General features: G+C 42.6%; 1 protein-coding gene across 1 annotated transcript in view; it reads left to right on the top strand.

The window, feature by feature from the left end:
* Positions 1–532: 532 nt before the first annotated feature.
* The window catches only part of THBS4 (thrombospondin 4), a gene marked incomplete at both ends in the record, with an annotated part of 42,596 nt that continues 15,521 nt past the window's right edge, over positions 533–27,607 (top strand). Inside the window, 9 exons of the mRNA XM_080638003.1 lie at positions 533–620; positions 4,830–5,033; positions 9,147–9,394; positions 10,490–10,595; positions 17,821–17,903; positions 18,763–18,814; positions 20,166–20,338; positions 23,298–23,435; positions 24,010–24,087. Of these exons, the coding sequence (XP_080494129.1) occupies positions 533–620; positions 4,830–5,033; positions 9,147–9,394; positions 10,490–10,595; positions 17,821–17,903; positions 18,763–18,814; positions 20,166–20,338; positions 23,298–23,435; positions 24,010–24,087 (1,170 nt within the window). The remainder of the gene's footprint in view (positions 621–4,829; positions 5,034–9,146; positions 9,395–10,489; positions 10,596–17,820; positions 17,904–18,762; positions 18,815–20,165; positions 20,339–23,297; positions 23,436–24,009; positions 24,088–27,607) is intronic.

The raw sequence follows: 27,607 nt of genomic DNA, 5'->3' as shown, positions 1-27,607 counted from the left end.
TTTCCTTTCCAGGGCTCCTCAAAGGGCAGAGTCTAACCAGGATTCTGACAGGCTGTTATTTTCCTGAACCTCAGCAAGACTGTGAGAGTGATGAGACACTGGCACAGGTTGTCCAGAGAAGCTGTGGCTGCCCCATCCCTGGAAGTCTTTAAGGCCAGTGGATGGGGCTTTGAGCAACCTGATCTAGTGGAAGGTGTCCCTGTCCGTAGCAGTGGGGTTTGGAACGAGATGGCCCCTTCCAACACAAACCATTCTGTGATTGATCTCTGGCTCTGCCCAAGCTCTGTAGACCCCACCAATGCCGGTCGTTCCGAGCTCGGTCCCCGACCGTTCACTGCTTTTCGGACCACCGCAGGGCCCGGCCTTTCGCGGGCGCAGCCGTACCCCGCCCGCTCAGGGGGCAGGGGGAGCCCCGGCCAATGGCCTGCCGCCCGCCGCGGTCCCTCCCTGGACCGGGGGCTACCGCCCTTAAACTGGGGGGCCCGGAGGAGAAGGTCTGCCGTCCTGCACCGCGCTCTTCGGCCTGCGCGTCATGGGGTGTGAGCGCGGCGCCGCTCTGCTACTCCTATCTCTCGCCCTGCAGCTGTGCTCGGGCCGCGCTGCCTCGCCCGCTCCCCGAGGTAAGCACCCCGCCGACCCTGCTTCCCTACCGCTAGCACCTTTGACCGCCCTCTCTTTCGTTCAGGACGGCTTTGGGTTTGCAGTGCCTTGTCGCCCCGGGAGGAAGCCCTGTGCCGGCAGGGAAGGCGCTGGGAAATCGCCAGGTCCGCAGGCACGTGCAGAGCCGGAGCTGTCGCGGGCAGCCTGGTCTGTGCTGGTCGGCGGGACGCTCAAAGCGCCTGGGAACAGCCGGCTGCCCTGGGCCGCTTGGCTCTCCCGCAAGGGGGACCCGGAGGAGCTGGTGATGTAGCTCCTCCACTATCCACCCCCCTGTAATAAGTAAAAGATGCTCTGGTTTTATAGAGGTGCTGGTAGGTGTGTTGAATATCTGAAGGGCGCTTCTTCGGTTTCAAGCTCTCTCTCGAGGCGAGTTGCTAAGCTAGGAAAACTTGGAAAACTCCTTCATAAAGTGCGCAAATATTACCTTCCAAATCCAGAATTTCTTTGATAATATTATGCACATAGTAAATCTTTTATTTTAGAGCATGCATAAAACGTGTGGTATCGCTATCCAGCAGTAGCTTCTGACTGGAACCAGCTCAGCTACTAAATGCAGCAGTTAGTGTAACTTGATGCTGCTCCGGGAGCCTTAGAAATGTGCGTTCTTCTCTCTGTTTTTTTAACCCCTCCATTGTCTTACGAAAAGGTCTTTGACATTTTAATCGACTGCTTCATTCCTTATGTAAGTGAAGCAGATTTAAAACATAGCCAGTTAGATTAATTTACCTGTATTACCGAAAGCTTTTTATTAAAGTCCTTCTTGATGTAAAAACATTTCGGAAAATTGTTATATTGAGAAGTAGGGTATTGCCATACTTAAAAAAAAAAAAAAAATAATAAAAAAAAATTGAGGCAGATCTCCAGCTTGCAAGGGGCAGTGGCCTGTGAAAGGTGCCGCTTTCAACATGTAAAGTGTTCTCCTTATTAACAGTCGTCAGAAGCTGTTGCAGTGGTGTTAGGGTTTCACTCCAGGTGCCTAAGCCATCATTACTTACCTTGAAAAGTGCTGAACAATGTAAAGTTTACAGTCATTATGGTTAGCTGTGAGCGGAGAAGAACCTTGAAGGGTCTCAAAAAGCTGGTGTATCATGGCAGCAGGATTAAGGGAAAGAAAAGAGTCTTTTATTTTGAACTCCATTTTCTTCTGTGCCACTAATTTCACTCCTCCATGCCTCCGTCTCTCAGGGCTTTATGCCCTGTCTTTTAGTTCTCATCTGAACGGGTAGCCTTGATGTTTTTGGGCAGATCTCCAGAGTGGTTTGCCACTGTCTCAAGGTGTAGCTGATCCCTTGTTAGCATTTTCATAGGAGGTTGAGCATCTCCCTTCTAAAAACCACAGGAAGCAGGTGAGGGAAAGAATTCCTGGTCCGTCTCTCGAGTGGGCTCTGTTTAGCCCCGTGGGTATGCATGCTTGTGCTCAGAGGCATGCCCGAGTCTTCACTTTCCCTGCATGGATTGAAAACAGCTGCTTGTGCCTTACATCACTGGCAGTCCTTTTCTATCCGTTTGTTTTAAGTCTAGTGTTCCAGAGAGACAAAGAGAGAGAGAGATGAGATTCTTCTAAAAATTGAATCTGAAAGCCTTGTGAATCTTTTTTTTATCTTGTTCCTTCCAAACAAGCAGTTATCTCTGTAAGGTCTAAGAACTGTCTCTCTGCCAGATCTACTGAGGATATAAAATCAGTTTTCATAATCCCATTGCTCTTCTGCTAGCCACTTTTGCTAGCATGTGTGTAATTTACACTAGGGACGGATCCATACACGGACTGCATTTACATGCCAGTCAGTCAAAATATGCCAAGACAGGGTTCCATAACACGGTGCTGAAGGATCCAGTTGAAGCAATGTGCTTTATAGAACACAACTACCAAACCAATTAGAGCATTGGTTTCAATATGCAAATTTCGGCAGACGTTTTCCATGAGGTTAGACAGACATTTGCTGGTGTTTAGTCATTACTTTAGTAATATCTCTCCTATATTTTTAAGTGTTTGACTGTAGCAGAGATTAATTAGTCTCACAGAAATTGATATAAAATCTGCCAACAGACCTAGAAGAATTAGATAAAATGCATAGCTATATTTTATTCTGTCTGAGACTCAAGTACGGTATTGTGGTGCTCTAGCTGAGAAGATACAGCTCTACTTTATGAACGATTATTACCTGCAAAATGCTGTTGTACATAGCTGTGAGTTGCATTTCTCTTGCCTGGGCAATTGCTTTGCTCTTTGGACCCTGAACATGATAAAATGCCCAGCCTTTTGCCTCTGCTGTCTGGGTCGCTGTTTTCAGTAGGAGCAGCAGTTGTCCTGGGATGCTGTAAATCTGAACTGACTGAATAAGAAGTCCTTTGACCAGATCCATCCCAGATACGTGTTTCTTACTTGTTTGACAACAGTATTATAAGCGCATGCAAATCAAGGGCCTGATTCTTATTGTATTGTGTCCTGGAAACTATCCATAGTCATGGAAAACTTGGACCCAATACAAGTGTAGATTTAAGCAATGATCTGTATTTCAATGGTTTCATGAGATGAAAGGAAAAATCTCTTTATTTTTGGGAATTACATTGTTGTCTAGATGAATGGATGCTCCAGAATGAGCAGTGAAAGCAGCATGAACCCAGGGCCTAATGTAAGGTTATATACCCCATAGCTGAGTGTAGGTATGTGTGCCTACGGGATTGTCCTGAGTGCTCTTCAGTCTCCTCCTGCTTGTAGCATATGGAAACACTGCATTGGGAGGATGACCCCATCATCTTAGTCAATGAAGACAGCTTTGAGGTCATGCTGGGTAGAAAGGATTCCTATCAAAAGTTCCATTGGTTTTTGACCTGGAAAACTTAAGTGGCACAATCACAGGCTTCAATCAAGATAAGGCGCAATGTGCTGTCATGTGCTTTTGCTGTCTGCCTGGTGTTTAGGGCTCTTCTCCAGTGGCAGCTCTAGAGTATTCTGCTGGTGTGGGAGAAAAATATGGCCTATGGAGTGGCAGTGGTATACAGTGGCTAAATGGGTGATTATATTTAAATAACACTTGTGCATAGTCATTCATCAGACTTTATTGGAAGGGTATAATATATACACTTCTTTAGTAACAGTGGGTTGAAATAGGAGATTATCAAAAAAACTAGCAGAATAGTTTATTGAGTTTGGAGACATCATAGATTTAGGAACATTGAGGAAAACCCCAGTTCATGTTCCAGTGCTGTAAGGGGAGGTAGCTGATGTATATGTGTGAGTATAAAGTCATATATATGTCATAATGCTCTTCACTGATGCATTGTGCAGAAATTGCAAGAAAAATTTGAAATGGCTTTTACTATGCCTTCAAGGTTTATTCTTTTGTTTTGTTTTGGGTTTTGTGGTTTTTGGTGTTTGTTTTTTTTTTGTCAGGTGTATTTTTGTCTGTGCCAGAAGGAAAAGATAAGTCTTATTTATATAATATAGTTTCTTAGATGTCAGTGAACTGAAAATGAGTTTATGAACATCATATTGCTTACTTTGCTTTTTAGAATTTTAATTGGTGCACTGTAGATGTCATCAAAATGGTTGTTAGGATAAGTACACTGAAAATCTGAATTTTTTGATGCTGGATCCTTAGAGTAATTAAAATGTGAACACAAGCATCTGATTGTGATAGCAGAAATAGGTTAAAAAGCTTTCTACTGAGGTGCATCCTCAGAAGAGGAAAATCTTATAGCTCTACCTGAAAATACTGAGTACTGCAGTTTGAAGACTAGATATTTCTGTATTAGTAACTTACCAATAATTCCTGTTAAAAAAAAAAAAAGGTTGCTAAAAGATAATCCATTGCAACAAAATCTGTATGATATTTTGACAGACTCCAAGAATATTTTTTGTTGGAAGGGACCCTTAAATATTATCTAGTCCAAACCTCCTGCCGTGTGCAGAGACGTGTTTCACTAAATCAGGTTGCTTTAGATGTCTCTGCTGATGCCAGAGGGATTGAACTAGCTGATTTTTAAAGATAATGTTATTAGTTTTTGTTTTCATATTATTTATTTTAGGTAGGACAACTTGAGTTCATTTTAAAATATCCATATGGAAATAGCAAAGAGCATACAATCTGCAGTGGTTGGCTTCAGATTGCATTCTTCTTTGGTCATTTCTATTTTTAGATTGCTGTTGAAACTCGCTTATTTTTCAGTTTTTGATCTTCTTCCGTATTCCAACGAGAGAGTGGTAACAAACTTCTTGCAACAAGCACTTAGCGATCCTACGCTGAACGATGTGTACTTGCTCTCATCATTCAAATTGCAGCCGAAGAGCACAGCCACCGTATTTGGCCTGTATTCACCAGCTGACAACAGCAAGTATTTTGAATTTACAGTAATGGGACGGATGAATAAAGGTGAGTTGTTTGAAGTATGCATGAAGTATTGTTGGGGGAAAACTAATGTTGGATCCACAGTTAATGGTGTGTCACAGATGCTTTAAACTGTGTGATTAACCTTTGTGCTTGAGTAGTTACTGTTGCTTGCTGTCACCATTTAGCTCCCCCCCCAAGATAAAATTGTTGGTTGCATCCTCTCTCACTGCCTTTCTCTTTCGTTCCTCTTGCTGAATGCTGCTCTTTCATGTCCAAGGAAAGCTGACCTGACAATCACAATCACTGACATATCTCCACTATGCTCTGAGCAATCCTGAGAAAGGAGTTAAAAAAAGTAGTATGGAGAAAGGAGTCAGTTCAGGGCTTTTTTTGGTGGTTTGTTTTTTGGTTTGGGTGTTTTTTTCCGTTCCCCTTTTTGCTTTTCCCCCTTGGGACAATCACTGGTTCTTATTACTCAGGAATGTGAGGGACACACGCACATGCCGCCTCATGCATATGAAGGGCAGGTTTTCATTCTGCTGACCCTGGAGGTTAGATGTGACTATGCAAGATAAACGTTCCTAGCACTTGCAGGATCTTTTGGGTGAATTCAAGTGTGTGTTCTCTGCTTACCAAAATTAGTTAATCAGTAATCAGAGTAGGAACTTCAGCAGACTTTTAGATATGAAGAGCTTTCATTGCTGTCTAGACCAGACCTAGGATATATTGCAATTTTAAGTTTCAGTGAAAAATTGGTGAATTGTTCAAATTACTGTTGTGCTGTTGCTTCACTACTGCCATGATAATTTGCTGCTGCAAATGTTGTAAGCAGGTAGCTAAGTATAGTATACTGAGAAACTCTACTGGTAAGCTTTAGTTCATACATAGGAAAATGACTCTGTGTGCTGAGGAAAAGCACAGTTTTTGCTTGGGAAATGTAGGGGAATGAGTTAGATATAATGTTGGTAGTTTCATCAGGTCTGCCAAAGTCCTTCTGAGCGTGTAGAATAAGAGCATTTGTCTTGTGTGTGTGTTGGGGGTGGCCACACAGTGTTATCAGTGTCACATAGTTCCTAACACTGACTTACCTAATTGGTAAAGAAATGATAGATCACACATACATCCCCTCTCTCACCGCCGCCCTCTCATACACACACACACACAATTATGTGTGTAAATTTTATATATAGGTCTGCATAGGTGTACACAGAAATACGTCTATATCCATATAATTGTGAATACACAAAACTCTTCTTCTGACATTCAAGAATACCTGCATAACTGATTGTTAGTGGTATGCTTTAACAGACAGAAGAGACGTACTGAGGAAGATTATGTGGTTTCCTTTGGTTTTGTCCTCAGTATGTTAGTGTTGTATTTGAGAAGTGTCTGTGACAGGAGAGTGGCATATAGGTGGGCAAAAACATAAAGAAATTTGTCCTGCCAATGACCAGTGTTGAGTTGATGGGGAAGATCTGTAACCTACCAGTTGTAGAGGTCTCTTTGCCTCCTTATTGCTTCAGTACACCTTGTTGAAGGTACATGTTAGTTTGTGAGTAGTAGGTGGTATTTACACAGGTGATTTCTCTGGAAGTGTCAGGTGTCCCATATGGCTACTTTATACAGTAAGTTAAACTGCACCCAGGAAATCATTGCGTGAGCTGAAAGTATGAGGTGTGGGGACTGTTCGTGATCCTCTCAAGATGGGAGATGACCACTTAAGTGGTCAGGCAATGTTGCCATGTTAGCAAAATACAGGTTCTAAATATTCATGGTTTTGGAAGGGTGTGTATATGCATAGTGCTTCCTATGCATGGTATTTCCCCTTATGCACCCCAATCTGATCTAAGTAGCCCAAAGCAGGCATTAGTTATCCTTTATTAAATGCCACATTGAGAGCTGTGTTCCAAATGGTTTGTTCTGGTTTTGTTGTGGTGTATCTGATAGTAAAATGTTCATAATGCCTAAATGTTTTTAAAGCACAGGTTTGAATCACTAGGCAAGTGCTCAACTTGTTTTGGTTAGACCAATGTACTTTTCAGAGGCAAATAGCGTTGGTGGGGTTTTTTTTTTGAACGATTCTGTTATGGAACAAATAGCGGTAAGTGATTAACATTGGTGTAACAACAATTCTGTGAAGCAGTTTGTATTTACTTCCAGGATTACTAATTTCATTTAAAATCTGTTTCTTAAACAGTACGGGTGAGCCACTTACTCTAATGAATGTCAGTGTAGAATATCGTAGCAGCAAACATGTAATGCAGGGGCTTGGATGAGTAAAATCTTACAGAGGCTGAGGCAAAATCTCCTTTCTAAAGCCTGCTCTACTTTACCAGATGGATATTTGGCCGTGCTCGAGGAAGGAATATTTGAGCCACCTTCCAAGCCAGTGCTTCTTGTCCTGAAACTATTCTGGCAGGGTCTATTATGTCTGCCACCATCTTTCTTTCTGTAGCTTACAGCTGTGTTTGGTCACTCTGAATGCAGGGCCAAGATCCAAAGACCTTACTTTCGTATGACCAGGCATGTGTAATATTCACACAAATATAACGCCTGCAAGCTGCTCTATCCTGCCAGATCTTTGAGGTTGCCAAGAAACACTACCTTTTAGCAAGTTACAAGTGACCTCATGCATCTTTGTGGAAATCTCAGCTGTGTCAGTGTCTTGACATAGACAGCAGTAAAAATATTCTTGATACTGATCACAGCTGCTGGGACATTAGCACTAGCATAGACTCTGAAGATGGAGACATACCCTGACCTATTCATGCTGGTATAAATCTGGATTCTTTTAATCATTAGGCTGAACAATTAGAAAAATGGTTGGGAACATGTACTCAGTAACTCAGAAGGTCACCAGCAAACAGAGGTATTGCAGCATCAAAGAGGGTACATTAGTAGCTGAGAGATGGAAAGCTAATTTGTTAAATTAATAGAAATGGGATGAATTCAGTAGGTGTTATTAGCTCTGAACCTAGTAAGAGTTTTTCCCTTCACTCTATCCACAATTTGTAGTTTACCTCATGTTAACGTAGGTGTTTCATGAAGGTCAGAGTATTTGTGAGCTCTTCCTTGATGGAATAGTAGCAGCCCTCTGGACTTCAAAGAGATATCAACAGGAGCCAGTACTTAACTGTTCAGGTGCCCATCATCTGTGCAGCTTGACATCTCAATGCACATAACTTATCATGAGGAAATAAGAGACATACAGGCTAGTGATCAGTGGGATCTTAGAAACGAGGTCTGACTAACACTGTAGAGCAGTTACATACTCTCCAGATGCACTCAGTTGTTGCTTCTGAAGAAATGCTTTAGCAGAGTTGGGAGGGATTTTGTAGAGAGAACTAACTAGTTGGTCTAAGAGATTTAGCTTGTGGATCCTGGCTTACCAATCCAATTTCCTTAGGAAAGAGACAGTTTTTCAGTATTACGCTATAAGAGTTTTTGTTTGCTGTTGTGTTTTTCTGAAGGTGAATTTTACTTCATAAAATGAAAATTTGTTGTGTAAATTATCAAGTAGGTCTTTCACTAATGCCTTAAAAAGTAGTTGAGAAGGGGCTTAGTCATCTCTAGGGGTGGAATATGTCTTCTCTGCATTATATTTTGGTTTTACTGTTTGTTGCAGAGAAATGCTGGTTACTGGCTTGGACTCATGCTTCCTTTGGTTTCTTTAATGCTGCATTTGGATACACTGTCAGATGGCCTCACTCAATGCAATGTGCATCACTGAAACTGATTTTTCTAGTTGTACATTTCTGCTGCAGAGTATTTCTAGGTCTGTCAGACATGCAGTTGCCAAAGCGCTGACTGCAAGCTGTCCATTGCACCCTTTACTTTTACCACTTATATTCTGGCACATTTTGGCCTGTAAAGTGACTTTGGCTAAACCAGTTAGAGAGGCCTGGACAGAGCAGTGAAACACACTGCAGGCAGCAGTGCTTTAGAGATGGGGAGTCATGCAAGATTCCTGGTAATTGTGCTCTGAAAGTCAATGTCTCATTTATTATTACCATTTATATCTGCATATCAAATGCATTTACGAAAGCTGACATGTGGAAAAATACCAGAAGAATTGCAGATTTCCACATGACCTTCCTTGACCAACCTTGGGTTATCTGCTACACTCTGATAGTTCTTCTGTGTATTTTGTACTAGTGGTGCTGCGCTATCTGAAAAGTGATGGGAGGTTGAATTCAGTGATCTTTAGCAACGTCCAGCTTGCTGATGGGAAACCCCATGCTGTCATCTTGTGGCTGAGTGGCCTGCAGCAGGGATCAAGCACAGTAGAGTTGTATCTGGACTGCCTGCAAGTAGGTGCCATTCAGGACCTGCCAAAAGTGTTTTCAGCGCTGTCTCAGATGTTGGCGGTGATAGAGTTGCGCACTTTCCAGGAGAAGCCACAGGTGAGTGGTAAAACTGGGAGCAGGCTGAGCACTTAAAGGGATCACCAGGGATCCTCTGGATCATTGTCTCCTGACCTCAGCCCATGCAGTGGCCAAGCTCTGTACAATGTGCTTCAGTAACCCGAGTATTAACTTGTGAAGTAAATATAAGTTCCATATAGAGCAGGTGAAATCTTAGTTTCATTGAACCCTGTAATAATAGTTATGCTGTGTGTTTGAAACACAATTTTTTAGCTTATTAAGAAAAAAATAAATTGCTGCCTGTGTTATTTCAGGCTAAGTTTCTTGGGGATTGAACCTTTTGCAAGGATTTAGCTGATGCAGCAATGGCAGCTCTTCATCAGCTTCTAACAGCTGTTCAGTTTGAGAAACCCTTGGCTGCGTAATGTGGCTTTCTGCTTCATGATAAGCCACATGGACTAAAAAGTCAAAAAAAGAGGGGGACTCACATGGTGTAAAGGTCCAGTCCCCTTCTGTTTGACTACAGTAGCTTTTTTTTCTCTGTCTGAGGTTTGCATAGCTTCCTGTCACCTCCGTATCAACAGTCTGAGGTAAACAGTGTCTTCTACAAACAGCTTCCATTGTTGTTGATGCAAAATATGCATTAGAAGGTGCAAAGGCATACTGCACCCAAGTTTGCCCCATTGCTTTGTTTCATTTTGGGCTTGAAAATGATCCTGTTTATATGGAGAATTGCTAAGCTGCCCATGTTCCTTACGTGAATGTAAACCTGACTGGGAGTGGTGGGGGAAAGATTACTTTGGATTCAGTTCAACAACAACAACAAAAAAAATCATTCTTCTATGTCACAGATATAAAAATATGTGAAATTCCTGGTACGTGAGATCATATGAATCAGAATAGTAAAAAAAAAATAAAGTTCAAAATAAAACCACAGCTATGTGAAAGTCTGCAAGGCAAAGCTTAGGAATTTTATTACAATTCAGATGGTGATGGGTGGTCCTGAAGGGGATGGTGTGGGAGCCCTGCTCAGGAAATGGACAACCTCTCTAAAAAAACAATTTACTTTGTCTGATATTTCACACTTTTTCCATTGTCCCAGAATTGTGAACTCTGTTTTTCTTGTGACTCCAGGATGCACTAGATGAGCTGAAGCTGGTAACTGGAGGAACACTTGCCCAAGTGGGGAACCTTCAGGATTGTTTTCTTCAACAAATTGAACCTGTTCCTCAGTACACTGGTAAGGCCTGCAACCAGAAGTTTAAATTGTTCCTTAGGATCCCAGTGCAAGAAACTAATGTGATGAATATTAAAAAGGTGGAGAAACTCTAGAGATAAGTAATAACAGTTGTTTGACTGAACTACAGACATTATAATTTCCTGTAAATGTTTTAGAAATAGCTCAGTTTGGAAAAAAAACAGTCACTGTTGCTGGTGGTAAAGCGATGAGTAGTGTTCCTAGTGAAGGAGAAGTCTTAATGATTAACAAAGGCTTTTTAGCCTAATTTAGAAGACAGACTTCTGTGATCATGATCTATTGGTGTCAACTTCATAATATTTTAAGCATTCAAGTTGCAGACAGGAAGCAGTCCTAAGTGTGATATGCTGCTACAGGCTTAGTGAAAATAGGTAGATAGAGTAGCAAGACCTGTCAAAGTACAGTACAATGGCCAGTATTCATATTTTGATCACTGAAGTGTACCTGAGAGGGGAGGAATGGGGCATGAAGAAGGACACAGGAGACTGCAGAGCATGTAGGTGCTACAGCTGCAGAGCCCATGGGTTCAGAAGGGGAGAGCCATCACAAGGCAGCCACTAGCCCTGCTGCAAGTTAGCCAAGGCTTGTGTCACCTGCTGGACTGGAAAACTGCTCCAGAACCAATTCCTTTTCTACATGTGCTGAGCATTACGGAGACTGAGCAGGGAACAGGGAGGAAAGGAAGGACCTGAAGCATACTGAGATTTCTGCAGATCCCCAAGAGATGGGTGAAAAATCCCCTGTGAAGGGCAAGGGTACTCTCTGACTTGTCAACCCAGTAAACCTGGGCTAGACTGCCCCACCTCTACTCTTTCCTAGTCCCTGTTTGTCTGCCATCCTGCTGTGGGTGTGAGGGAGAAGAATGGGTTCACACTGTGTGCAGTATGTTAATATGTGACATCTGGGCAGAGGGAGAAGTGAGTTCCAGGTTTGAAATAGGATCACTAAGAAGTTCTCTCTCTCACACCATTTCCTGCCTCCCCTGCCTACACCCCTCCGGCAACCCTGCAGCATTGCTAGTTTTGATGAGAATAGAGTCAAGATACACAAATTTTATATGAAGGCATCCCGAGTATATTATACGAACGTAGGAGTCAGTGGTGTGCAGCAGTAACAGAATCTGGTTTGCCTTTTAATTATTTAAATCCTCAATTGTATGTGCTTCTGTTTTCTTGCTCGTTAACATGTATATCTAGGCAAAAAATAGAGTTTTGTTATCAAAGGTCTGTCTTTTTCCCCTAAATCAACAGACATTTACACATAGAAAGGAAGGGCAATTCAATGTTTCCTCCTCTAGAAACTCGCAGCTCTGTGAATGAGATTTCCAGATTGCAGACTTGCAGCTTTCTCATCTATAACTTTTTGCTTATTAATCAATAATACGAATGGCAGTAACACAGAGACATATTGTCTCTCCCTGGCTGCCTCTGCCTGACTGAGCCTCTCAGGTTCAGTTGCTTATTACCTTCAAGTGGAATTAGTATCATATTAATAATAAAACAACTTGCATGAATATATTCAAGGTCTACATAGTCAAATTCACCAAAGGAAAGGTGCAGATGTTCCAACAGCAATATTAACTCAGCTGCATTACACTTTATATATGCTTCATGGTGTCTTTTTACAGGAGCAATATATCAGACAACCACAATTGGCCTTCAGAGAGAAAAAGCTGGAATGCAAATCCTTAGCTGTATAGGGATGTGAGACCTATGTATCTTGATAAAAGCATGTGGTTTTGTATTAATTAAAAAATGCTTGGGAAAGCACTGGAGGGAAGAGGGACCCAAGCAAGCTGAATAATATTAAAGGATCGCCTCCTGCAAGCTCAGTGGTGATGCATCCCGACAAAGAGGAAGTCAGACAAAAATGCCAGGAGGCCTGTGTGGATGAACAAGAGCTCCTGGACACAAAAAGGAAGCCTACAGAGGATGGAAGGACAGGTAGCCTGGGAGGAATACAGAGAAAATGTCTGAGCAGCCAGGGATCAGGTTAGGAAAGCCAAAGCCCTCACAGAATTAAATCTGACCAGAGACAACAAGGAAAACTTGTCCTTGTTATCGACAAGAAGAAAAACCTCTAAATGTACACTGAGAGTAAAAGGAAGATGTCAGAAAGTGTGGGACTTCTGTGGAAGGAAACAGGAGACCTGGTTACCTGGGACATGGAGAAGGCCGAAGTACTCAATGACTTTTTTGCTTTGTCTTCACTGGCAAGAGCTCCAGTCACACTGCTCAGTTGCAGAAGGCAAAGGCAGGGACTGAGAGAATGAAGAACTGCCTGTTGCAGAAGAAGATCAGGTTTGAGACCATCAGTGGAACCTGAAGGTGCACAAGTCCATGGGACCCGATGAGAGATATCTGTGGGTCCTGAGGGAGCTGGCAGATGAAGTTGCCAAGCCATTACCTGTCATGTCTGAGAAGTTGTGGCAGTCAGGTGAAGTTCCCACTGACTAGAAAAGGGGAAACATAGCCCCCACTTTTAAAAAGGGGGAAAAAGGAAGAGGCAGGGAACTACAGGCCAGTCAATCTCACCTCAATGCCTGGCAAGATCACGGAGCAGATCCTCCTAGTAGTTTCTGTATGCTATGGCAGATGGACAATAAGGGGGTGACTGGTGACAGCCAACATGGCTTTACAATGGGCAAATCATGTGACAAATTTGGTGGCTTTCTATGATGGGGACACAACATTGATAGATAAGGGAAGAGTGACTGATAATCTGTGTGGACTTGTGCAAAGCATCTGACACTGTCCCACATTGCATCCTTGTCTCTGAACTGGAGAGACATGGATTTGACAGACAGACCACTCGGTGGATAAACAACTGGCTGGATGGCCACACAGAGAGAGTTGTGGTCAAGGGCTCAGTATCCAATTGGAGACCAGTAACGAGTGGTGTCCCTCAGAGATCGGTGTTGGAAACATCTTGTTCAACATCTTTGTTGGTGACATGGACATTGGGATTGAGTGCACCCTCAGCAAATTTGCCGATGACACCAAGCTGTGTGGTGCAGTCGACTCACTGGAGAGAAAAAACATCATCCAGAGGGACGTGCACAGGCATGAGAGGTGGGCCCAGTGTAAAACTTAGGAAGTTCAACAAGGCCAACTGCAAGGTCCTGCCCCTGGATCAGGGCAATCCCAAGCACAACTACAGGCAGGGCAGCCCTGAGGAGAAGGACTTGGGAGGTGCTGGTTGACAGGAAGCTCAACGTGACCCAGCAGTGTGTGCTCTCAGCCCAGAAAATCAACTGTGTGCATCAAAAGGAATGTGACCAGCAGGTCAAGGGAGGTGATTCTCCCCCTTTTCGCTCTCAGGAGACTCCACCTGCTGTACTGAGTTCAGCTCTGGGCCCCACAACCCAAGAGGCATGTGCACCTGCTTGAGCATGTCCAGAGGAGGCCATCAAGAGGATCAGAGGGCTGGAGCACCTCTCCTATGAAGAGGCTGAGAGAGTTGGGTTTGTTCAGCCTGGAGAAGAGAAGGGTCGGAGAGACCTTATAACAGTCTTCCAGTACCTAAAAAGGGCTGGCAAGAAATCTGGAGAGGAATATTTTACAAGAGTATGTAGTGACAGGTTGAGAGGAAATGGTTTTAAGCTGACGGAGGGGAGATTTATATTAGCCATTAGGAAGAAGTTCTTTTACTATGAGGGTGATAAAGCACTGGAACAGGTTGCCCAGAGAAGTTGTGGTTGCTCATTTGGTAAATGAGATTAGTATGTTGCATATAATCATCATCATAAGATCATTCAGGTCAGAACGAATCTTTGGAGGTCATCTAGTTCATGTAGGGTACCTGAATCTGACACAGGTTAAAAAACATAGCCGTGTTGCACCAGACCAAAGGTTCTTCTAACCTAGTTAGTGTTACAGAGTATGCCAATATAGACCCAAGGACAAGAATTAAGAGTGGAGTTATAGTGTGTTTCTCCCTCAATGCTATCCTATTTTCCAGCAATTCATAGTTGTCCTGGGTTCAGCAGCAGCAGTCAGTTTTTTCTCCTTCTTAGTAGCTGTTGCAACACTGTTTTTTTGACTTTTGGCCTGGGAACAAAGCTGATATCACTGATGTTTAGACTGACCAAGGACTTCGTGAGTCTCATGCTCTGCCAGGGAGGAGGAGGGGCCGGGAGGAAGCGGGGACAGGACACCTGACCCAAACTAGCCAAAGAGGTATTCCATACCACAGCACGTCATGCTGGGGGATGTAACTGGGAGCTAGCCGGAAGGGCACGTCCTCTTTTCGGTCAGGCTCTTTTCCGGCGGGCGGTATCGTACTCTCTTCCCTTGTTATTTCTCTTATCATTATTATTCTTGGTGGCAGCAGTAGTGATTTGTGTTATACCTGAGTTACTGGACTGTTTTTATCTCAACCCGTGGGAGTTACATTCTTTCGATTCTCCTCCCCATCCCTCTGGGGAGTGGGGGGGGGAAGTAGACTGTGTGGTTCTAATTTACAGCCGGGGCTTAAACCACGACAATAGTATATAGGGATGTCTCTCAGAGATGGAGTCTTTGTGTTTTGTACTTGTCCTGGTTAATTTTCTTCCTAGCAGCTGGTGCAGTGCTGTGCTTTGGTTTTAGTCTGAGAATAATGCTAGTAACGCACCAATGTTTTAGTTGTTGTTAAGTAATGCTTACCCTGATCAACGACTTTTCAGTCTAATGCTCTACCAATGAGGAGGGGCACAAGAAGCTGGGAGAAAGCAGAAACAGGACACCTGACCCAAACTAGCCAAAGGGGTATTCCATATCACAGCACATCATGCCCAGTATATTAACAGGGGGGAGTCACCCAGAAGGGACTGATTGCTGCTCGGGTTGGGCTGGGTATCGGTTGACGGGTGGTGAGCAACTGTATTGTATATCACTTGTGCTTATTGAGGGTTTTTTTTATTTTCACCTTTTAATTTTCCCTTAGTTATAGTAGTATTACATTTTACTTCAGTTATTAAGCTGTTCTTATCTCAACCCACTGGGTTTACATTCTTTCAGTTTTCTTCCCCACCTTGCCCAGGGAGGTAGGAAGTAGGGGGTAGTGAGTGAGTGGCTGTGTTGCCAGCTGGTTTTAAACCTACAGTATGTATGTTTCTTTCCATGAGTGTCCAGTCAGTTTTGAATGCTTGATTAAGAATGTCTCCTGGTAAGAAATTCATCATGTTTGTAGACATACCTTCTTCTGTTTACTTTGAACCTGCCTCTTCTAGTTCCATGTGCAACTTCTATATGTAGCTTCTTTGGTGTAGGATTATAGGCTGACAGGAAACTGTTCTCTTGTCAGCCATGATCTATAATTTAAACACAGCTGGATCTCTGCCCAGGTAACCACAGTCTCTTTGAATGATGTTTCAGGACTCTTGATTTCGCCAAATGGAGGCAAGTAGGGTACTTGAACCAGTATTGTTCCCAAGAAAACTTGAAGTTTCCTTGAGGCATTTCATTGTGGCCTGTACTTAAACAAGCTAGTGTTTGTGCACTTGTCCTGCCTCTACCAATTAGCTGTGCAATGGAGCTGGTGCCCCCTCTAAATCCAAGGCCCTGTGCTGGAACATGTTGCCCAGAGAAGCTGTCAGTGGAAGTGTTTGAAGTCATGTTGGGCTGAGCTTTGGGCAACTTAACCTAGTGAAACATGTCCTTGCAATGGCAAAGGTGTTGAACTAGGTTGTCTTTAACTGTCCCTTCAAACCCAAACCATGCTATGAGCCTGTACTGCAGACAAGCAAACAAAAAAACTCACACACACACACACACACACACACACACAGAAACCAACCAACCAACCAAAACAAAAAAAAAAAAACCCAAGCAAAACAAGAACAGACCCTAGCATCTGTCCTGACAGCCTGTGTGCCAAGTTCCAGTGTGCGATTGTGAAATACCCATGATCCTAAATTCTTGTGCCTTCCTCCCAGATAAAAATAAGACAATAAGACTAGAACACGGGCAGATTCTGGAACAGGTGGTTCACGAGTGTTTAAACTTAGTGTTTTGATGAGAAAGTCTGACATGAAGAAAGCTTAGTATGTTAGGAGTGGGATAATTCCCACTAGATACGGTTTGAAGTTTGAAACAGTAAGGTAAATATTAAGAAAAGTGTTTTTCACATAATTTTTGAGTACTCACAAAAGTGACACATGAATAAACCTCCCCAAAGCCATTTGGCTTAAAATCAAAATACCCTGCATATATTTGTGAAATTTGTTTAGACATACAGACTTAGAGAAGTAAAAAACCTGGCTGCTCAAGAGAGCTACAAACTCAGAAGTGAGCTACAAACAGAAGCTACTGCAAGCTAGTGTACTAACCATGCTCTCTGCTACTCTTCTGTCACTGACTCAAAACTAGTGTTTCATTTAACAGGTGGGTGTCTCATGATCTTGGCTCATGGACAGATGTAACTTTTGGTCTTGTGTTGGGTTGGCGGTCTTTAATTTGTTGCTTGTTATTGAGAGCTGGCTTTGGTGTGAATTCATAGCATGTTGTGAATCCATGCAAACTCTGCACCTCCTAGAAGAAAAGGCAGCCATGAAATGTGCGTACAATGTGACGAGCTGCCTTTTGGAAGAAAAGCCAATTGCAAGTCTTAAAAGGACTGTTTTTATCAGAGCAGGCACTCCTGATGCATTGTCAGAGCTGCACAATGAGGTTGCTCAGAACGCTGGGTAACTTCACTTTGAAAGTATGCAGGAATCAATTGTGGTGACATGGAATACACTTAAAAAGGGTGACTTCCCGTTTTATGCTCAGATACCTCATGCCCACCTTGCCGTCCTGCCCCAGATGGGTTATTGCCATAAGCTTGAAATCCTAAGGTTTCACTTAAGGTTGCTGGTCTCAGGTGTGGAGGGAACCAGTAGCACTGATGGCATTAGTTCCTAGTGGTGTTAGGCCCTACTAGAGAGCCTTGCCACTGAAATAATGGTAGAAAAAACAGACTGGTTTTCTCTTCATGGAGAGATTTCTGCTTTGCCTGTTTCTGTGATTATACAGTGGAGCTCAGTCCAGAAAACCCTTAAATACACAAATCAATACAAAAATTGGAAATAGATACTGTGTTTGGTCTAAGGATTCCTACAGGGCTTAAGCAACGGTAATGTCTGCCCTCCTTAGCTCTTCATGGTGTTTCCATCTTGTATCTCAATATTAGCATGGCAAATAAGGGAGAGTTGTGTGCACACTTTCTCATTGCTGTTTCCCTGCAGGTGATTTTAATAGGCAGCTAATGGGTCAGATGATTCAGATGAACCAGATACTGGGAGATGTGAAAGACCTTCTCAGGCAACAGGTACTGTATAAAGGCTTCAGTGTGAAATATCCCAAGCTTCCGACTTTAGATAGAGTCAGTGAGAAATTCACATAAGCAATAAACTCCTGTGTAGAGTTCATTGCCTCAGAAGTATGACACAGTGGAGAATAACCATACAGGTCCTGGTACCCTGTGATTGCTATGGAGGATCACTGAATGTGGGAGTGCTTACTCAGATACAGAAAATCTCATGTCTTAAGTGGAGAGGAACTAGACTAACCATCCTAGCTTGCTGTTAGGTAGAGATAGGTCTATCAAAACTGAACTTAAGTTTGTTTCACTTGCTTGTGGGTTTCAGAACATGGTGGCACGAGCCTTTGGTTAAGTATGTTATTCCTAAGGGTCTGTTGATGATGGCTGAACTGAAGTATAGCACCCATTATCACTGCCCTTAATTTTATGGTATAAAGAACATCTATTTCAAGATAGACTAGCTATATTGCATGGTTGGAGTGATACCTTGGGGAAGAAATCATAGAATCATAGAATAGTTAGGGTTGGAAAGGACCTTAACATCATCTAGTTCCAATCCACCTGCCATGGGCGGGGACACCTCACACTAGACCACGTTGCCCAAGGTTCTGTCCAGCCTGGGCTTGATCACTGCCAGGGATGGAGCATTTACCACGTCTCTGGGCAACCTATTCCAGTGCCTCACCACCCTCACAGTAAAGAACTTCTTCCTTATATCTAACTTGAACTTTCCCTGTCTTAGCTTGAACCCATTATCCATTGTCCCATTGCTACAGTCCCTGAAGAATGATAATGGCTCCTCCGGCAGCCAGGTGCAAAATAACTTGCCTGTATCCAAATAACATTTGGTTTCTATATCCTCAAGGTCAAAGAAACAACTTTTCTGAGAAATACCATAGCTGAGTGTCAAGCATGTGGTAAGTATTCCTGGTATTCCCAGTAAAAGGCAATCAGATGAGATGTACAGTCATTTAAAAACTAGTATTGATTGCATCAGCTTTATGTTGTTTCTAAGAAGTACTCTTAAAAAATATTACTTTTCCATGTTTTAGATGTATTGGACACAAATCTAAAATGGATTTTCATTAGAGAAAAAGCTTTCGGTTTCCATAGGCCTGATAATCATCTATCAGGGGTTAAACCCCTACTAAATCAAGTGGTACCACTCACCCTGAACTGTCAGTTCTTGCTTTGCCGCAAAGCTGTGCCATGTGTTCCTGGGTAGGGAGACAATGCCTGCCAGGAATCTTATGAACAATCTTAGTAGGAGAACAAAGGAGGAATCATGTTCTGCTCTAGCTGGTATTGTCAGTCTGAGGAAGATCCTATGCAGTCCTCTGATCAGTCATCTGATTCTGAGCAGGCAGTCACTGATGAACAGCAGGAAGACCCAAAACATGGTCTCCATTTTTTCACTAAACAGAAGCAATAAATACTTTCCTAAATGCAACTGCATGGACCTCCTCTATGACTGACAATCAGGCCATACATGCACTCAGTATAAAAACCAGAATACCCCCTCACTGGGTGGGGCAAAAGGCTTTAAACTCGTCAAGCGTTTTAGTTTATTTCTTCTCCCAGTCTGTCAGCCTCATCAAAGCTCAAGCTGAGCTCCTGCCAGATTAACCTTTATGTATAAGTGCCAAAGAAAAAGTCTTTAAGGCCTGCATGCATGAGTACCAAGGTTCAGCACCTGCCAGAGTCTCAAAAAAACTTTGCTCTTCCCTGGGGCTGGTCTCTGTGCACCTAAGCCAGTGTACTTGCATGTCCTTCTGTGTGTTCATGGGCTGCCAGCTGCTGCTTCTTTGTTCTTCTTATATGTAGACTGTCAGATGTGCTCTTGAAAACTCATAGCACTGTTTTTCTTATGAAGTGGTAGTGTTGCCAATTTAGCCAGAAAAATGTGTTGTACTCTGACACAAGTCCCTTGGGGCATCTGAGGTCACTGGCTTTCAGCTTCCTCCCCCTGGCCAGAAGCAGATCTGCGCTGGGACTAACCTAGCAGGAAGGCTCCCATGTGTAGCCAGGAGAAGCACGTGGATCTAACAAAATAGCCTTAATTTCCCCTGTCTGGGGACACAACAAGCTCCTGGTCTATTCCCTGCAGGATTTCTCTTCAGCCACAGCACAGCTGGTAGCAGCGTGGTGCAGAAACACCAAGCCCCTGCTGCGCAGCCTCCTGGGGATTTCTTCAGAGCGCTCGCCAGCTGAAAGCCATAATGGATGTTTCGTTCAATCGCTGAAACTGTTGTTCTTTCTGCATTAAAGGTTTGGGAGCTGTGAATTTTCCAACTCAGCTTCCTAGGCGCAGTAAACCCAAATGCGAAGTTAATTCCTGCTTCAGGGGAGTCAGGTGCATGGAGACAGCAGAGGGATTTCAGTGTGGCCCCTGCCCTGAAGGACTCACAGGAAATGGAGTTACCTGCTCAGATATTGATGAGGTAAAAAATAGTGACTTTCACTGAATTTAAAAAAAAAAAAAAAAAGAAAAAAGAAAACAAACTAAAAAGCAACTGTTTCATACATATCAATGGGTTGCTGATGCTTGCTGTCTTCAGCATTTGCTGACTGCTTGCACAGTGAATATTAGTTCATTCTGATTTGATTCCACCTCCTTATTTTGCTGTTGCTGCAACTTTATGGAGGTTATATGTGTGAAAACTTGAAATACTCTGGTGAGTTGAGAAGTCACTTAAAGGACTTTAATTTTGGAAAAAACCCAAAAAACCCCAACCAAAACAAACAAAAGAAGCTTTTGACATAGTTGTTTCTATTCCCCAAGAAGATGCAGCAGCTTTTGTTAGGGGCTGCAGAAGCCCTTCTTATCAATATGGGCTTTGTTTCTTTAAATTGTAGTGCTTCTGAACCAGCCTTGAAGACCAAAGTCTTCTCTTCAACCCAGACTGGAGCAATGTTTTTCAGCCTTGTGTTTAAAGTCTGTGAAAGAAAATAAACATTTATTGTTATTGTTGCTTTTTTTTCTTTATGGTTGTGTTGAAAGCTGATAATGTTGACTTAAATTTGCTTCTTTTTTCCTTGTGTTATATGTTAGAAAGTCAGAGCTTGCTTGTACTGAAGACTGAGTTAATAAATTGACATCTTAAGCAATTAAATAAAATCTGTGTTAATTGGAATGTGACATTCAGAACACAACAAAACCACTTCCCAGTTCACCACATTTTTTTTCTGTATGAAGATTTTTGCCATTGCTGTTTAGCGATTTTTTCTGGAAAAACACCTGGATGTAGTAGACCAGGGAACCAGGAGAATTAGGTCATTAACTGTGCCTGCAGATAGCACAATACTACCAACGTGGCTGCCTAATGATGTAGCACAGCAAAAGCAATTCCTTTTTTCTCCTTCTCAGGCAACAGGAGATGTGCTTTGACTGCTCTTTTGGTTTACTTCCTCCTGTAGGCCATCAGCAGAAAGGATGCAATGTGTCCAACTTATATATGTCTGTGAAAAAGTAAGTAGGTTGAGTGTGGCAGTTTCCTGAGTTGCAGGCAATATCTTTTGTTTTGCCTCACATGACATGGACTATGTCTGCTGCAACAGAAGGTGCAAAAAATGGAGGTGAAGCCCTGAAATGTGAATGGAAGAGGTGAAGCTGAAAGAGCTGTGGTGTGAGTTTCATGCCACAAACAACCATGGTGAGAGTATCAAGCCAGCCTAGCTGGAGCCTACTGGTACAGATGGTTTCCACCTCCTGAGGCATACCTAGGCTGAGGTGGAGCATGGTGATAATCTCCCTGCCATTTTCAGGATTGAAGCAACACTACTCTTGACAGCAGTGGTAGGAAAACAAACCGAGACTGGTCTGTAGTGACATGATTTCTCATACGGGGTCTTTACATGAACAATGCTGCTGAAATGTCACCTAGTCTGGTGTGGGTCTTTTCACCAGTAAATAACTCTTTTAACAGCTGGCTTTTCACTTACAGTTGTGCAGGGGGGGAAAGAGGTAATAAATGGCAATAGCTTTTCATTTTTGTTGTCTAATAAGAGAGGATGTGTCATATTTGTTTTCCTGAGTTAGCTGAGAGTATGAAGTAGTATTTTTTTATTATTTTTGAAAGCTTTTTAGAAATCTTCTGGGAGAGCACCTTTCTACTGACTAAACTATTTCTGTACTTCCTAGTAGCTGGCATTTAAAAAGAAGTTCACCTACAAATTCTGATAAAGACAAATCTAGAAGATGCCTCACTCAGAGCTGCCATAATCTTTTCCAAGGCTTTTAGCATCTCTGCAATATGCTCCCTTATTCATTACCAGTTTGAAGACATTACTTTCATATCTGTATCTTGGAAGCTGCAGCTCTGCTCTGTGTATGGTGTAACTTGAGTGCCCTCTGCTGCCTATAATAAAAAATCCACAGTAAATAAGGAGCACAAAATGTCTGTCCTAGGTTTTACATTTTCCTTTTGCTAGTTGTGGACCTACTTCTAACAGATCTTTCCATCAAACACACTTTGATATTAAACATGCCTTCTCTTGCTCCATTACGCATGTGTTTAGTTACAAGTTGTATGTTTGTTGTGGGTGGGTATCTTCTGGCTTGTTCTCCCTCCATCTTGTAGATGTTTTTCTGTCACTGAGGGGAGAAAAATGCATATTTTAAAAGCTCTTTTCTATTTCTTTCTCATGTTTCTTATTTACTGTTGTCTTTGAGCCATGCGTAGCATGATGGTATGTTGAAGTTTTCAGTACCCTTAGAAATATTACCTAGTATGGTGAGGCAGCAACACAGGATGTGGTTTCTCAAACTGGCACTCCCAAGGCCAGTGAAATGGGTCATAACTGTTCTGTGAAGCTGCATGATGGCAATAAAGCAGATGGTGCCTTCAGGCCAAGGGTGATGCTGTGAGCATGTGGGATTCTGGAACAAGTACCAAGGGTTGTGTTTGAGCCTTCAGTTTAGAAACGTGTGAGTGCCACTGACACATCCCTGCTCATCTGCTTTATGTTTGGGTTACTTCCGGCTTGGAGATTTGCCCAAATATAAGTGAGGGGAGATGCTGCTGCCACTTTTGTGTCCACAAACCAGAACTGGAGGACCAGTTGATGGGTTGTAGTTATACAGCTGTCTGTCCTGATATTGTGGTTGGGATGCTTCCAGGGGGCTCTCAGCCTTCAAGGGAATTGAACCTACCCAGCAAAAAGGACTGGGATCAGAGCTTAGGGCATCAACTACAGGCTATCATGGAAGACTGCAGACAGCTGAAGACCTACTGGGGTAAGAAATATCTGCAAAGTCTGTTTCTTTCTAAGCCAGTTCTGAACAGAAGACATACAGACATTACATGTTGCAATGCCTTTGACTGAGAAGTCTGTGCGCATAGTCAGGGTCTGGATGTTACTGAAGCACAAACATGTGCTCGGTTCATTTTTTCTTTGCAGTGTCGTTACAACCCTTGCTTCCCTGGAGTGCGATGTGTGAACACTGCTCCAGGTTTCCGATGTGAGTCTTGTCCCCCAGGATATACAGGACAAACCGTGCAAGGGATAGGCCTCAGCTATGCCAAGAGCAATAAGCAGGTGAGTAGCAGTATCCCTGTGGCAACCACCATTGCAAGTTGCTGGTTTATATCAATGCATCTCTATTGTACTTTATACTTCAGTCATTCCGTAAATGCCTTCTGTAGTTAGGCAGAGCTGAGTGTTTCAGTCAGAAGATCTGAGTTGTGTTTGTTTGGCTTTAATGGGAGTATTAAGAGTCAAATACTCAGATATAAACAAGAAAAAATGTCATTATCTTCACAGGTATTTCTGGTCAAGGACACTCTGTTGATATCTGTAAGCTGGCTTTGAACTAGGAAGAGTATGATAGAAAAGGCCTATTTTACTGTCATTTTTTTCATGTTTCTGTACCACCCACCCTATAGTTGTCTAAATTCTTGTGGGCAAACCAGAAGCCCATCCTAAGTTTGAAATTTTCTGTATCACAGAGATCCATTGGAAGGTACACCTATGGGTATGTCTGTGTCATTCTAAGAGTGATTTCAGGAGAGTCTATGACTCTTTTCTAGACTTAAATTTCAGTGACTTTTCTTCAGACTTGGATCTCAAATTGACATTGTTCCTATTACATGATGATTTGTTTTGTTGCTAGGTCTGCTTAGATATTGATGAATGTCAGACTGGTGGACTTGGACTCTGCGTTCCAAATTCCCATTGCATAAACACTTTGGTAAGCACCTTTTCATTTGTGGCTTTAAAAAATTGACTGTTCTAAAATTCCTTGAGGCTAGGATTGGATTTATGGCTCTGATTGATGAGCTGAATAATACAGTTTGTTGGCTTCATCTAAACCAATCATTTCCTCTTTTCCTGTCTATTAATAAAAAAAAAATAAATCAATACTTTGTCAGTAACATGTCCATTTGAGCTGTATCCACATCGATTTCCTTGAGGAATGTCAGGAACTCTTCTATCCCCATCATCCAGTTATGTGTGTTTGTGAGTATGCTATTGCAAGGAACCTCCTTTGAAAGATTAAATCTTTGCTTCCCCTCTTCCCACTTGGGAACTGCTGCAGCAAGCTGTTCTCCTAGGTGCTCTTTTCACAGGAGTAATGCCTTCACTTTGTTAGGGTATTTATAGAGTACCAGGTATCCTTCTCAATAAGTAGAGAGGAGGAGAGCTGCGATTGGTACAACATTTTTAATACTCATAGGTATTTAGTCTAGAAGAGCAAGCATAACAGAAGTAGAAACAGCTATGCTTTGAAAGGTTTGAAAGATATTAGGCTCCAAAATAACAGGGCACATATACCTTTTAATGCTATGAAGCAAGTTAGACCTTTCACTTAGAATCACAGAATCAAAGTTATTTAGGTTGGAAAAGACCCTTAAGATCATAAAGTCCAACCATTTACCTAACAGTGCTAAGTGCACCACTAAATAAACGATGTTCCTAAGTGCCACATCTGTGTATCTTTTAAATAACTCAAGGGATGGTGACTCAACCACTTCCCTGGGCACCTTGTTCCAGTGCTTGATAGCCCTTTTAGCAATGAATTTTTTTCTAAAATCAAATCAAAACCTTCCTTGGCACAGCTTGAGGACATTTCCTCTTGTTCTGTCACTTGACACCTCATTAGATGCTTCCTTTCAGGTAGCTGTAAGAAGAGATAAGGTCTCCCCTTAGCCTACTTTTCTCCAGGCTAAACAACCCCAGTTCTTTCACTTCCTCCTCATCATACTTGTGCTCCAGACCCTTCACCAGCTTTGTTTCCCTTCTCTGGACCCACTTCAGCTCCTCAATGTGTTTTGTCGTGAGGGGCCCAGAACTGAACACAGAATTCAAGGTGCGGCCTCACCAGTGCCCAGTACAGAGGGATGATCACTGCCCTGGCCCTGCTGGCCACACTATTGCTGATACAGGCCAGGATGCTGTTGACCTTCTTGGCTGCCTGGGCACAAGCTGGATCATGTTCAGCTCCGTCAATCAGTACCCCCAGGTCCTTTTCCATGAGCAGTTTTCCAGACACTCTTCACCAAGCCTGTAGCATTGCATGGGGTTGTTGTGGCCCAAGTCCAGGACCTGACACTTTGCCTTTTTGACCCTCATACAATTGGCCACAGCTCATTGATCCAGCCTGCCCAAATCCCTCTGCAGGGTCTTCCTGCCCTCCAGCAGACCAACACTCCCACCCAACTTGGTGTTGTCTGCAAACCTGCTGAGAGTGTATTTGATCCTCTAATCCACATCAAAGATAAGACTTTGATTACTTTGATTTATTATAAAATAAAGATACTAAGCAGAACTGGCCCCAGTACTGAGACCTGAGGAACACCACCTGTGACTGGCTGCCAACTGGATTTAACTCCATTCACATCCACTCTTTGGGCCCAGCCACCCAGACAGCTCTTTACCCAATGAAGACTAATGAGCAAGCAATGAGCAGCCAGTTTCTCCAGGCAAATGCTCTGGGAAATGGTGTCAAAGTCTTTGCTAAGGTCCAGGTAAACAGCAGTCACAGCCTTTTCATCATCCACTGAGCGGGTTACCTTGTCATAGAAGGAGATCAGGTTGGTCAAGCAGGATCTGCCCTTTGTAAACCCATGCTGACTGAGCCTGATCACCTGGTTGTCCCATATGTGCCACTTATGCTACTGTAGACACTGTTCTGCTATAGCTGGTTGTACAAAGCAGGCTTTTTCCATTACAAGGGAAAGGTTAAAAGTATCCTGTGGGTGTAAAAGTGGTCCTTTGTGCAGCGAAGTATTGTTGAGGCTATTAGTAGTGTTTGAAATGATTGCTTTCTTTGTGAATAACCTTGTTTTTCTAGGACTGCTTTCAATATTCAGTATGATTTGTGATTTGGATTTTTTGGTGTGGTTTTTAATTTGGGTTTTTTTAATATCTAGAACATTTCTGTCACATGCTGTATCTTACTGCATGACTAGACATAACTAGTCCTCTTCAGGAAGTCATGAGGACCTGTTTGCAGATGGCAACAAGTGTCCTGCCATCTGCCAAAACAGCAGTATGGGTTTCTTACTCCTGTCTCCTTTAGAAACAGTTTGGTCTGGAAATGCTGCCTTAAAGGCTATTTTAATGCATACCAGGCCTTGATATAGGGCAGAATTTACTGAGTGAATTCAGAAGACTCCAGAAGATATTAGCCTGGCATCCATTAAGAGAAAGTGCACCGGCTGGTATGTTTTATATAGGCCATACAGTTTGCATAGCCCAGTGATTATTTTACTCTTCACTCATTTGCATATCTTCATCTTCAGCCTGGAAGTATGCAGACAGCACAGAGTTAAAGTTTGGAATGAAGCTAGGAACATAGGACAAAAATAATACCCAGATGGGTAGAAAATGTATATCTCTATGATGGCTGACTAGGACAGTCCTGACAGTTCCTTTTACAAGCTTTGTATGGGAAGAGTGATGGTGTGAGAAGTGCCTCAGTTTTACAAAGGGATGGATGCACAAGTTTGACAGAGATCTGACTGTTTCTGTTTCTCGACATGTCAAAAATAATTCTTCTTTACAAGAGAAAAAAAAATTGTTTTCAATTAACTTTTATGTCATAGGTTACAGATCTACAAGTGTGTTGAGTTTTGGTTTTGGTTTTTTTTTTTTTTGAGATGAAGGCCACATTAAGGGTCAAAAGAAGAACCCTTGTTACCAGCATTTATCCATGGTGGTCATCCCAGCACACACGTCCTTGGCTTAGCTCCTTTGGGTTTGTTTACACCAGAGAGTGGCATAATATGAAATATATATATGCATCTAGGTAAACCACTGGAAAAGGTGACAGGGTGTTCTTAATGCAGTGTAAATGAGGATGACTATGTCTTCAACTCCTGAATTCTTTTCTGAAGAACAACATTTAACTCAAATGGGCTTACAAACATACAAGTAAAAAAAAAAAAAAAAAAAATGAAGCAAAGGCATTCTAAACTTTCTTGTCTCTCACTGATTAAAAGTTGTGCCTAGTTGAGTTTATTAAAAACTGATGGATCTGCTTTACACTGAAATAAGAGCATCCAGTCTGATTAAACAGGTGCTGCTTACAATTTTACGTGTTTTGGCTACCTGAAAGCTGCCTGGAAGCAGCTCAGACTGATACTGGCAGGGACAAGGCATCATGAAGAAGCTTTTGCTGCTACATGACTTTTCTCTGGCTTAACAAAAGACTTGTCTAAAAGGTAGCAATTGAGCATATTTTTCAGCTTGCACTGAGGGAGCCAAAC

This window comes from Psittacula echo (genome assembly GCF_963264785.1).
Source record: "Psittacula echo genome assembly, chromosome: Z".
In the NCBI taxonomy this organism is placed as follows: domain Eukaryota; kingdom Metazoa; phylum Chordata; class Aves; order Psittaciformes; family Psittacidae; genus Psittacula; species Psittacula echo.
This window is presented reverse-complemented; position numbering and strand designations above follow the sequence as displayed.